General features: G+C 43.7%; 1 protein-coding gene across 4 annotated transcripts in view; it reads left to right on the forward strand.

Annotated features, from left to right (window-relative positions):
- LOC104862098 (phospholipid-transporting ATPase IB) overlaps positions 1-13,956 on the forward strand; it is a 642,570-nt gene that overhangs the window by 601,015 nt on the left and 27,599 nt on the right. For all 4 annotated transcript variants that reach the window (XM_010623803.3, XM_010623807.3, XM_010623808.2 and 1 more), the window contains exon 35: positions 350-454. In XM_010623803.3, the coding sequence (XP_010622105.1) occupies positions 350-454 (105 nt within the window). The remainder of the gene's footprint in view (positions 1-349; positions 455-13,956) is intronic.

Below are 13,956 nucleotides of genomic sequence, written 5' to 3' on the forward strand. Positions count from 1 at the left end.
TTTTTTTTTTTGTACCAGGGATCAAACTCAGGACCTTGCACAGCACCACTGAGCTACATCCCTGGCCATCCACATGTCTTTAGTTGGCATGGTAGCATCTCGGCTGGGTCTGCAGACTGTCAACCCTCTGACATGCGTGGTCTGGGTCTCATCTGCAGCACTCTAGGTGCTTGTGGGCCATGCGGGTGGGGCTCGTGTTATCCACAGACACTGTGAATGCTCCATGATGTCCCAAACTTCAGCCTTGCCAGAGGGTGTCCTGGTGTGCAGAGCCAGGATGACCAGACTTGATAGCTGCCTCAGGTTTGTGTGCCATGTCTCTTTCATTTTTCTTCTTCTCTTGATACAGGGCCAAGCACACCTACAAAAAGACATTGCTGGAGGAGGTGCAGGAGCTGGAAACCAAGTCCAGAGTGATGGGGAAAGCAATGCTGAGGGACAGTAATGGAAAGAGGTGGGCTGCTGCGTGCAAGAAAAGGACCCAAACTCCCCCATCTTTCTCCTACTTTTCCTTCCTTCCCTTCCTTCTTCTCATCTTGGTTTTCAGTGGCAGCACAATGTGCTCATTTTTAATCATTTTGGGTATTCTCTAAAAATGTCATCGTGGCAAGGTTTAAACTGAACTTTCTTTACAGCCACATGAAATCTGACTTCCTGGCTCACTGGGCCTGTCCTGAGGTAAGACTGGGACTGTGATTCAGTGTGAAGACAACAGGGTAGTAGTATCATTTTCAGGTAGGAGAGTCCAGATTTAGTAGTATTACCAGAAAGGATCTAAAAGCCATATCTCTAGATCGCAGACCTAATCACTGCACCCAAGAACAAACATCTCCTGTGAACATATGTGCTCAAAGATACATGTTTTAGTTGTTTGCGTAAATCTTTTACCATCTACTTCAATATATCTGAGATAGGGGTATTTTTAATGAATTATTACTTTCTGCTGGAGTTATGAAAGATTGTGGGAACTTCTGGCACAAAAGTTGCTAGTTGCTGCCTTTACCTCTCATGGAGCATTTGCCTGCTGTTCCCCACACTTAATTGTGAGTAATATCTGTTTTATCACATATATTAAAAATGCTCATAGAGTGCATTTGTGTGAAATCTGTGTGCTACCAAAGAAGATTTCTCTGTACTGAGAATGCTTACAATAATAGAAAACCACTGCTGTATTAGAGATATGGGATGTCTAGACATCTCTAAATGCTTAGAAGGAAATCCATAGCTAACTATGCATGAAACAAGCATCCACAAATGGAATACTTCTAGAAACTACTCCTTTGTGCTGCTTGATATTGTATTTATTTGGGGCATCGTTTAAAGCAGTGAAGATAAAGCAGGGGGTTGTTATTTATTTCCGTGGGTTTTTTGTTCTTTTGCTTTTGTTTTCGAGACAGGGTCTCACTACGCAGTTCTGGCCGTCCTTGTACTCAGTAGGTAGCACAGTCTGGCCTCAAACTCACGGCAATCCTCAGCCAGCCTAATGCTGGGATTATAGGCAAGGATCACCATGCCTGGCCTAAGCAGATTTTTATGTTTAAAAGGACAGTTCAGGGCTGGGGAGTTAGCTCAGTGTGCCATAACCTGCCTCAAAGTACAAGGTCCTGAGTTCGATCCTGATACCAAAAATTTTTTTAAAATAAAAGGATGATTCAAACATTTTAAGAAGTTTTAGGAGTATCATTTCAAATAACTGTTTATATTTTAGGAAGGGGATCTTGATCTAGGGGATCTACGTGATTGAAGTTTTGGTGTTTGGTTTTATTTATGTCTTACATTTTAATAAGTATATTAAGCATTCATTTTATGGCAGCCATGCTAGTTACTGTAAAAATTATCAATCAATAAGACATGTACATGTTCATTAAGCTTAAAATCATGGTGATTATTACAGAAGGTTGTGGCTCCTAAAGCATGGTTAAATCTCTTATCTATTAGAGGGTTTAGGAGCAAGGCTTAGCACCTGTTAGGTTTTCAAAGACGTGCAATATTCTTCAAGTCCTGACAAAAAGCATATTTATAGACTTCACATTAGGCAGTAGGGAATCCCAGTAAGTTGAAATTAATAAATATTTAAAACAGCAAAATGCATGTCCATCTTAATACCTGTTAATAAGCACAGTAAATTTTATTATATTTGGAAGCAACCTACAGATTTTCTTATAACTCAGAAATTCTCAAGTATATACAAGATTGCTAAAGAAGCATAAATAATTTCTAAATAAAACAAGAATTTCTCTTCTTTTCTTTTTTCTTTTTAGTACTGGGGATCAAACCAAGGGCCCTTGCAAATACTAGGCAAGTGCTCTACCCCAGAGCCATAGCACCAGCCCTTAAATGTGAATTTCAAAGCAAAACTGTAAACCCCAAACATTGCACAGAAAAGCATTATCTATAAAGTGATGTGAAAACGCTGTTTCACATGTTTTCTCTGACATCATGGGACACCGTCCCCTTCTGGCCTTTGTGGTTGTTAAACAGGCCTGGTGCCGGGGTCATTCCCATGGACATTCAGAAGAGGCAACCCAGGAGACACATGACTGGAACAATCAAGAAAGACTTTGTGTTGGAGACAGGACGGACACCAGGGCTATGAGGATGCACAGGACTGAGCAGGCAGCAGGGAAGCACCTGCAGCAGCAGAGACAGACTGTGCAGGAGCGAGGCCACTCCACTGGGAGGGCCACAGGCTTGTCCCAGAGATTTGGAGCCTGGCTTTGAATACTGAATGACACACTTAGCCCTGTGACTTTGGGCAAGACAGTCACATAATGAGACTGTCTCTTCCTCTGACATAGAAGAAGGCTAATACTTTTTGAGGTTAGGGATAGGGCTTATGAAATAACACATACAACACAGCATGCTATGCTGCCTGAACTACTGCAGGAATGCAACACATTAGTCATGAGTCGTTCAGTTTGGCCAGGGTCATGGCGTTGAACGGAGTTGTGCACTGTCAGCCTTGAAGGAGAATGTATACCTCCATCTCTGCCTGTTGATCAACATTTGCGTGTGTGTGTGCGTGTGTGTGTGTGTGTGTGTGTGTGTGTGTTTGCTTGAGATACACATAGGCCTCATACCAGTGGCCAAACACATAATTTTAAAAATCAGCTTTTCCCGTTCAAATTCAGTCTTTAATATTCAAGTGGGTATCAGAAGACAGGATTTAAATATCATTTTCTACCTGTTTCATCTAAAAATACATTTTCTTAACCCTTTTCAGTAGGTATGACTGTGTGCACGTCTGTATGTGCATATACGTGTGGGCGCACCCCACTTAGTTAAACTGTTGTTCTTGTCTCCTGGCCCCAGCTTCTTCCTGCCTGCTACGGGACTGGGAGCCAGAAGATAGAGCCAGCCTCCACTCTGCAGCCCATCCAGCTCCCCACCCTTTGTTTTTCTCCTCCTAATTGCTCCAGATTTTCTGGGTGGTCCCTCTGGGAACTAGATAATGGAGGCATGCTGCTCTCTTTCAGAGACAGTTTTGTCCTGCTTGGCCTCTTGAGAGCTGCCTAACAATTGTTCTTTTATCACTTTTGTTTGCTTCTTTCACACCTGCTTGGGTTTCTATGCACTTCAGCTGGGGGGGGGGCTAGAAATTTCAGCTGGGTTCTTACTTTTGAAGAATTTTTATGGATTCCTTCTTTGAGATCCTGGGGGGGGTTGCCCCCTCTCAGGTTGTCTTTCCATCCTTTCTTTCCCATCCCCATCTGATTTTTCAGTTTACCCCGTAGCTCTCTTACCTCTTAGCTTTACACATAGTGGCAGCTCTGTAGGTGTTTGTTGACTGACTAGCTGGATGTGCAAAACTCCAGCAAGGTGGCAGGAAGGAAAGGAAGGTGACTGATGGGCCAGCTCCTCCTGAACAGGACCACAGGGAGACTCTGAGAGAGAGGTGGTCTCCGGGTCTCCAGGGAGAGGATGATAATATCATTGCTTAAGAACAGAGCTAACATAGAATCCCGGTGGAGAGGCACTTGTCACACCAGAGGCAGGTGTGACATTAGCACCATGCTCCCTGTGTAAAGATGCCAAGGAAGGTTGCGAGCTGGACCTGTGTTCCTGCCCACGCCTGGCCTCCATCCAATTTCCCAGCACCCTAACCATGAGACTCATTCAGCTCAGCGTTGACACTTTCCCTAGGGCCTCAGGGACTTTCCGCCAGGTCTCAACGTCTGTGTCCCAGTCACTGGCAACTCTTCCAAGCAATTTTTCTTAGAAACATACTCAGAGGAAACAGAACAAAAATTTTTAGGCATTAACGTTAGGAAAACCGCTTGTGCCAAATTTACAGTTATAATTTTGACACAGTGGCTAGAAATTCAAAGTTTCCTGCCAAGTGGTGTTCATTCAATAAAATACTTTTAACGGAACATTTTAATGAATTTATCTAAGTCCCAAACTTTATATTCATAATATGTTAAGTTCTCATTAACATGTTTCTATACTTTCTCGCTAGTACAACTTGACTTCAAATTTTCCCGTGAAAGCTAGGGATAAGTAAGCCTCTTCTTATGATTTTGATAAGACAACCTGACAGTGAGAAAACCTGAAGCGGAGAATCAAAGATCCAGAAAGTGTGGTCAAGTAAGAAAGTAAAAAATGCTTCAGTTATTAAATAAAAAGACATATTTTGACTTTGGCATAATCTTTTAGAAAGAGGCTTTTTTTATTTGATTCAAGTTTGTGTGAGTGTGTATGTGTAGTTTATGCACCTCATGGACCCTAGATAGTTACTAATATTTGGCTCAGTCCAGATACTTTTTTTTTTATTTTGGTACCAGGGATTGAACTCAGGACCTTGTGCTTGCAAGGCAGGCGGCAACACCACTGAACTAAATCCCCAGCAAGTCAGGGTACTTTTGAAAGCCATCCTCCCCTGGAATTCTTACAGAGTAGAGTAGCCTACCCAACATATCATTATTTTGAGTGCAGCTAAGAAATGAAGAGTTAAATGAAAAAAATTCCTCTTTTCAACATTTTGGTAATATTCTTCTATATTGATTCCTAAAGTGTAACTCATGAAATTTTTTTCTTCTGGTAGAAGAAAATCTACCCATGGCTACTTACCCACCTAGATGCAACATAAACAGATGTCCAAAATGTAAGAGGACACATTTTTAAATTTTTTTTTCCTTCCTTGGCATGAGGCAAGGGGTACTGCATGTTTTAAGTGCTGTGGCAAGCAAAAAAAAAAAAAAAAAGGTGATTATATTTGTTAGGAACATCTAGTTGTTCAGCTATGCTTAACGTGAATGAACGAGACCCTTGTTTTATTCCAGATCATCTTTCCCTTCATTTATCATAGTTGTTGGAAGCAGAGTAGGGCGGGCCCAAACTCATTTTCTCCACACTGAAAGGGAACTGTGATGCTCAACAACTGGGCCACGCACACCGAGAGATCCGACTGTAGATTTTTATTTAGGGGAGCGAAGTGGAGAGAGGGGACAGAGGAGGCAGAGAGGGGGGATGGGGAGGTGAAGAACTATTTATGGGTTTATTGGAAAGGGCCTCCCATAGGGGCGGGGTAGACTATCCTTAACCTATGGCAAGGCATGTTGTCTTTCAAAATCCGTGCCTTGCCGGAGCTCTACGTTGGGGGTTTGGTGTGGTGGCACGGTTTTTGGGGACAAAGAAACTTAAGACAGGTTTTAGGGGCAGAAGAACCCGGAGGTCTGATTTAAAATGGGGGTGTTACAAAGTACCTTAACATGATCAATTCCCTAACATCAAGGTCAAACAGCGCTGATTGCTGCCCCCACATTTGCCAGGAAGGGACAGATTTTCCTTCCGTCAAGTGCTTACCCCCACGTGAGGCTCAGTCGGTGCCTTAGGTACAGGAAACAGCGTGGCTGCCTTGAGCCTCCACTGTCTCTCTCTGGTTCTGTGTGCTCCGCGAACACCCAAGTGTGGCTCTGTAATGGGGCTCAAGCCCTGTACCTGGAGTAGCCTAGACAGACAGCTAGCAGGGACCTCCAGTGGGAAACCTGATCCCATCTCCTGCCTGGGCAAAGAAGCTGCCACTTAGTCCAAGCTGCCTTTAAGTCAGCAGGGACCTGGTTCAAGTCGGGGCTATGATCTGGGAATCCTACTGGAGCATTATGTACTAATTAAGGGGACAGCACCTGAAACACATGGGCAAGATTTCAAACAGACCAGTGTTCCTCCACTCCACACACCACTCTCCAGGTGCTGTTTTTAACACCAATTATATGTATGTGTGTGTGTGTTTAAAGCAAAAGAACAAAACCTCTCCAATATACTCAGAATGAGTACTCAACTCGAAAATGTCCATTATGCTATGATCTTGAAAGAGAAATCTTTTGATCTTTAAAATGCTTAAGGGCTAAGGATATAGCCCAGTGGAGTGCTTGCCTAACATGCAAGGTCCTGGGTTCCAGTTTCAACACCACACACACACACACACACACACACAAAACAAAATGTTTAAGAACCTGTCTGAGGGCTGGGAATTTAGCTCAGTGGTGCCACACCTGCCTTGCAAGCATAAGGTCCTGAGTTCAATCCATGGTATGGGGGGAGGGAGCTATTTGGCTTTGTCACCACTTGGTGCAAAGGGGCCTGGTGAAGAGTAAGCCTGCCCTCTGGGCATGCCTGTCATCAGACAGCCTCTGTCTGATATTTGCCTCAAGAAGAGGGATTTTCTCAGAGTCCCTGTTACTGGCATTGCCGAGCTCTACCTTCTCTTCGTTTCCCTCCCAACTCTACCCACACTCCTCTCCCAAAATGACTATTTGTTTTTTTATTGGCCAAAAGTATAGGAAATTATGGCATCATTTCAGCAAACTTTTCCAGGCCAGGTGGCAAATGTCTGCTTCCAACACCTGGTTAAGATGTATTTGCTTTTCAGCTGCATTTTTTCCATGGCTGTGTCATGAAGCAGAGCAGTGAGCCCTGACTGTAAGGCAGACAGACCCAAGTTGGACTCGAGGCCCTGATGCTCACTTAGCTGTGTGACTTTGGCTAGGTTATTAACGTCTCTGAACTTTCATTTTCACACCCTAAATTTAGTTTTGAGGGTGAAATGGAATAATGCATATTAAATCTATAGCATATGTAGATATTCAGAAAGTGCTAACATCCATCTCATCCCCTGACTTAATTACCAATTCTTCCACCATGGGTTTTTCCTGGGGTTCCATGGGGAGGAGGTGAAGACAGTAGGTGCTGTTTGCCATCCTGACTCCCCAGTCTAAGGTAAAAGGCAGAAACCTGGCTGAACCCCAGATGCATCAGAGAAGTGGTAGCAGCCCACGTGATGCGAGGGGTGGGGCCGGTGAGCCACACCCCGCAGCACACAGTGAATTTTGAATAGGGATCCTGGGGACAGCTAGCAAGTTCAGAATCCTGGTGCTTTCCCAAGTCAGCCTTTGAATTACTGCTTCCAGGAACTCCTCTCTGCAAAGAACAGAGTGCACCTCACCCAGGCTCTCTCCTGCTCTTCAGGCTTTCCTGCCGCCACGCCTCAGCACCAGCCCTTCCTTCAGCATCCTCTGCCCTGTCTGGGATTAATCCCCCAACCGCAGACTCCCTCTTTGTGGTCTCACTGCTCCCTCCTCCTCTGCATTCAGTGCACCAGGCCTTGCCCTAAATGGGCAGCCTCCGGCCCCCTTGGCAGTCCCAGTCTGGAAGGCATCGAACCCTTCTCTCCCGAGGGGGCCTCCTCCTGAACATCCTTCCTACAGTCCTCCTTAGCCTGTTTCAGCCTGTTTGCAGACTCTGTTTCTGAAGCACAGCTTTCCTCAGGCCATCTTCTGGCTCACACCTCAGATTGGTTCCCTCATCCATGAAGGAAAAGCAGACTAAGGCCCAGACCTATTCTATCTCTCTTCTTGCTCTTGTTGGTGGATTTAGGGAAAATCTTAGTGATTCTGTCTAAACAGACTGACAAATTACCAGGAGCAGACATGAACACATTTGTTATGTACATGCACAAAGGAGTTCCACCAAATAAGAGCCCAGATCCTCTCTGTGCTGCAGGAGAGCGAGGGGCTAGAAAAGGTCAGGGAGACCTTAGTTCTGCAGTTCAAAGCACTCCACATGCTAAGCGGCATACTTTGGGGTATCACTTTCTGAGCCCCAACATAGGATCCCTGTCTTCCCATCCTCCCCAAGCTGTGTCCCATACTAGACCAACTGGTGGCTACCCAGAGACACTGGGAGACCACTGTCCTGAAAAAACTTCAAGTCCTGGGGACAAATGCCATCCACTGCCACACACTCCTGGGGATATCACTCACTTGTTCCTTACCTTGCCCCCACTCTACTCTTGTCAGTTGAGCTCCCTTTATAACACTTTCATTTTAAACTGGTTTGTTTGTTTTTTCAGAACTGGAGATTGAACCCGGGGCCTTTACACGGTGCTACATTCCCAGCCCTTTTTATTTTTTATTTTGAGACAGGGTCTCATTAAGTCATCAAGTTGTCCATGTTGGGCTCAAACCTACTGTCCTCCTGCCTCAGCCTCCCAGAGTGTTGGGGTCATAGATATATGCCATCATATGTCTGGCCTAAAGTTGTTTTTAAGTATTGAAATTGGGTGCCCTGGCACATGCCTGTCATCCCAGCACTCCAGAGGCTGAGGCAAAAGAGTGGCATGGGCTCTGAGGTTTAAGGCCACACTGGGCAACGTATACAGAATCCTGCCTCAAAAGAAGAAAAGAGATGGGGGAGGAAGGGAGGAAAGAAGAAAGAAAGGGAGGAAAAATAGAAGAAGTACTCAAATTTGCAAACAAACAACCATAGAGAGGTTGGCACAATAGACTCCGCCAAGTGGAGTCCCATTGCCCAGATCCAACAGTTCCTAAGACTTTGCCACAGTTGCTCATTTAGTGCTTTTTGCCCTGATTTTTTTCTTGGCTGAAGCGTGGAATGCAAATCCTGTCTGTCACCACAGTTCATCTCTCCATACATTAAGGTGCAGCTCCAAATACTGTTACATAGATAACATCTATGAGGATAGGTGTTACACTTGTGTATCTTATCAAGTAAAAGTCTCGTCACTCCCGTGCCCATGAGTGCATCCAATAGTTGACAGCCCTACCTCAGTTCTGGGCCAGGGCCAGCAGGTCAGCAGGTGTTCCAGATGACCTGTGCCCACCTCTTCAGGGCTGGCTGGTTTATACTGGGATCTGCTCATGGTCCATATTAACATCTGTTTTTTGTGCTTCTCAAGTCTCTCCTTAAGCAGAGCAGCTCCTCCATTCTTATTTTTAATGAATTTAATAGACATATCCCCATTTTTTAATTTATTTTTGTGGTGCTAGGGATGGAAGTTAGGGCCAAGCGATGAGTCTACCACTGAGCTATATTCTGAAACTCTCATTTTGTTTCTATCATAAAACATGTGCTGACAATGAGAGAGACAGAACCAGGCCTCTAAGAGGAAGGAAGGAGTTGAACCTGTGTCCTCTTACACCAGCCCTCTTTGCATGTAGCTAAGGTATTGCGAGTCAGTGAAACACTTCCATTTGAATTTTCATCTTCACTTAGAAAGCCAGAGACCTGAAGTGGTGCCAGCCTGCCAGCGAGGCCTGATAAAAAGGGTCAAAGCCCGCTGGCTTGGTAAGGCCACCTCACCTGCAGAGGCTGAAAGAAGCTGGGTAATACAGTGACATGCAGCTGACTCTTGGGTCCCTACTTGTAGGAAGAACATGGAACAAGCACAGAAACCATCACCTCCCCGCAAGGAATGCTGAAGCCAGTACTCTGACAAGTTCAGAGCAAATAAAGGTGAAGGAGTTCATGAAAGCTGTTCAGTCTTTTGATATGGTTTGGAAAAGAAAAGCCTGATTGAGGAAGATAGTTTCCATCCAAAGTCACTTGCACAGAGTCTAGTATGGTCTGCAAAAGAAGTTAAATGCATTTAATCTTGTAGCGAGAAGAGCCCTGGTCCAGACCTAAACATTTTAAAACACATTTAGACAACAAAGAGTGTTCTTGGGAAAACACTCCCAAGAGAGTCAACAACACTCACAGGCAAGACTAGCTAAATCCCTAGCTGACTGACAAACACTCAGAACAGGTAAGGAAATGCATTAGTGGAACAAAGGGAGTGAAGAGTCCAGGAAATTACAGAAAGATTGGCTGGATTACACAAAAGAGGATTTCTGAGTCTGCACCCAGGGCACGAGAAGGCAAGAGTAGGAAAATAAAGTGTTAGGGAAGTAGAACAATTTATTAGCATTTAGTTAATGCCTAAGCTGCCTGTGTCAACCAAAATAATTGATTCTCTCTTATTTTATGGGTGTTAAATCCCAGAAGTCTTTGTTGTTAAGGGCTGGGGTTTTATAGGCTTTTTTTTTTTTTTTTTAACTTCGAACTTGATTATTGAAGCAAGTAAAGGACTTCCAGGGCCTGGGACTCAGGATGTAGCTCAGTGGCCCCACACCCCACACCTGCCTTGCAAGAACAAGGTTCGGAGTTCAATCCCCGGTATCAGAAAAAAAGAAAGAAAGAGAGAGAGAGAGAGAAAGAGAGAGAGGGGGGGAGAGAGAAACGGAAGGAAGGAAGAAAGGAAGAAAGAAAAGTAAAGGACTTCCTGTTCACCCTTAAAACTACACATTAGCTGTACAGCCCAGGGCTGTGATAAGGCATACAGCATGTTTAGGAAATGCCTGGATAGATGGAGAGTGGGAAGGAAAGATGTCTCTCCTCTGAAGCAGGGAGGGAAGTATGGAAGGTCGGTTGAGTCAGTGGTTTGTTTAGTGACACAGGCTCGGACTGCATTTCCAGGACAACGAGATGTCTTTTCAAGAATCTTTTTTAGGGGTAGGGATGTAGCTCAGTGAGATAGTCCTTGCCTCGTATGTAGAAGAAGGCCCTGTGTTTGATCCTTAGCACACTTACACACACACACACACACACACACACACACACACACACACACACACACAGCTTTTAATAATGGATTTAATTTCAAACCAAACTTAATCATTGCTGGTGGTTGGTTGCATCCCTTCTAATGAAACATTTTGATCCTTTTTTCCCTCAAAGTTGGTTTTATTTAACTCACTTGAGCAGCAAGAGAAAACATTTGCTTCCTTACATAGGTCCCATAGTTTGAACAGTGATATGGCACATTCCAGGCAGGGATTACTTCTTCAGAATGTTCTTAGAAGGTCTCTGCTAATCGCTTTTCTACTTCATTATCAACAAAATGTTTGCTTTTTTGTTTGACTTGCCTCTCTCCCACCTCCAACTGTGATAGCTCTCTGAGTGTAAAACCTTCCAGCCAGCTGCAGATAACCAGGTACACACATTCTGAGACTGAGTCACAATCTGTGTAACCAGACTTGACTGCTCATTTCACAATGCACTGCTCCCTAAATCTTCAGAGAGGCTGAGGAAAGAAATGGAGACCCCCTGGCATCCTAGAGTTCAAGGGTAAATGATTTTTACAGTATATAAAAGGTCATTACTAAATCCCTGGGATGCATTGGATTGCAGGTGGAAAAAGAAATTGAGGGGAGTGCTGACCATTTCTGGGTTATATTTGATAGCTGTCTTCACCCTATAGTGCAGAGCACATTTGGCCCCTGGCATGGTCTTTGTAATAAGGTATGGAAGATGAAAAGCCTGGTAAGGCCCAGCTTAGTAACAGGTGATATATATCATCACATCATTGACCTTGTGCTCGAGAAGAACTTTGAAATTACATAAAAGTTGTTACTAAAAAATAATCATTATAGCAGTAGTCAATGCACTTAACAATAGATTTATTAGAATTTTCAAGAATTTATATTTCTCTTAATAAAAGTAAAAAGGGAGATGGGAGAGGGAATTTAGGGAGGAAAGAGGGGGAGGAGATCCTCTTCTTGGTTCTAAAAAACACTAGCATGGGTCTTATGTACTATAGACCAGGACACAGGAATGTGCTTATCACAGAGTCTTGATTGTTAGCCATTGACCAAGCTTCAGTTAAATCTTCCCTTTCTAACAGGGCAGTGATAACATGATTATCCAGTGTTTATTTTCTTTCTCTGGCAATTAGGATTGGCTCAAGGCACCTTAGGTGGTGGTAATTGGGAATTCACACTTACTAATGAGTAAACATGTTGGCTTCATAGCAAATGGAGCCAGCTATTGGCCTAATACAGGCCAAGTCATTTATTCATCCAAGCAATAGACATTTATTGAAAACTGAGGAAGCGCCAGGCCAGGGTGGGGTCCAGAACAAGCGAGACAGGTTTGAGCTGCGGTAGAGCTCCAAGGCTAGTGGGAGTAAGGACAGGTAACTAAATGAGGACTGTTTGGAGGGAAATGGAGCAAAGGTTTACAATGAGGAGTAAGTGAATGGGCTGGAGTGCTCTAGACAGCTTCTCAAGCTAACCCCAAGAAGAGGGGGAAAGTCCTGTTCTTTCCTTATCCATTGTTTCACAGGGGACACCCCTAGAGCATCTTTGGCAAGAGACAGATCAATAAGAGAACTGCACAACAAACTCATTAGTTAAAATTTTACATGATCTGATTGCCTTCGGAAATGAAGGCCCAGAGAGCCAGGAGAACAGTGTGTTTTTAATGCTTAGGTTCTACGAAGAATGGACAGCCATGAATAAAAAAAAATATGATCAGATGAAAAGGGGTTAAGACTTCTGCCGGTTCAAAGTCTTCAGGGCTTCTTGTCCTGCCCTGGTATAGGGCCAGGCCCTCTAGAATGAGTCTTATGTACTCTCAGGAAAGGTAGACCAAAGAATTCTTTCATCACAGTGCTTCCCCGAGAAAGGTGGGGAAAGGTCACAGTGACCTTGCTCCTAAGGCCTCCCCATCTCCTTCAGTTCAAAGGGCTTTGGGGTTGCATTTTTCTGAATCTCGGCACTATTTAACCTGAGTCCTAAATAAAATAGGTAGCCAATACACATGGGGAGAAGGAGCATTCTAGGTGGCAGAGAGAGCTGGTGGAGGAACACACTTGGTTTGATAGGCACTGAGGGAAATAGTGAAAGAGGCAACAGAGGCCAGACCACTAGGCCTCACTGAGCAAGGATGAGGATCTGGATTTTAGCCACCACCCAATGTCAATGGGAAAAGTTTAAGCAAACGACACACATGACCTGAGTTTCTAAAACTGGTGACTACCTTCCCATTTTAAAGCTATGGAATCCCATTTGCAAAAAGTTAAGTTAAAAAGCTCAGTTGATAAAACAAATAGAAAATGTTAGTATGGATTTATTTTATGTCTAAATTAAGACATTTGTTTTCAAGTCAGTAGTAGCAGTGCAGTGATTTTTCGAAAAACAAAAATTAAAATTAGTGTTATGGAGGAAGGGTTCTCTTGTTCTCTCTCTAGCCACTTCTGTTTTATTTTGGTTTGTATTGAAAAATGCCCTGATGTATGAAGATCAGTTACACTTTTAAGTGTTTTCATAGTTCATCTTGTAACCACAGACTATTTTTCATTTTTGTTCTTGACTTATATCTAACTGCTGCTTAAACACTTGTCATAAATGTTCAAGTTGGGGCCAGGGATTTAGCTCAGTAATTCTGCCACCTGACTTGAAAGTGCAAGGTCCTGAGTTCAATCCCCCGTACCACTAAATAAATAAATAAATAAATAAATAAATGTATGTTCAAATAATAAAGAATCAACCAGGGCCAGGGATGTAGCTCAGTGGCACAGCACCTGCCTGGTAAGCATGAGGGGCTGAAGGTGTAGCTCAGTGGTAGAACACTTGCCTAGCATGCCCAGTACCACAAAAAAAAAAAGGAGAAGGAAAAGAAGCAGCTTACAATTTGTATGACACACTAAAAATCTCTGAAAGAGCATCATGTAACATTAGTTTGGTTATAAATTGACTTATGCAGACAAGAACATGGGTCAAGTAATGCACTTTGAGCACAACAACCTAATTGCCAATATTATTTTATACAAATGGACACATAAGAATGCTGTTTTTGAAAAGTGGTAATCTATAATCCCAGACTTTCCAATCAGTG

This window comes from Fukomys damarensis, unplaced genomic scaffold (assembly GCF_012274545.1).
Source record: "Fukomys damarensis isolate Sample0158 unplaced genomic scaffold, DMR_v1.0_HiC HiC_scaffold_38, whole genome shotgun sequence".
Classification (NCBI taxonomy): domain Eukaryota; kingdom Metazoa; phylum Chordata; class Mammalia; order Rodentia; family Bathyergidae; genus Fukomys; species Fukomys damarensis.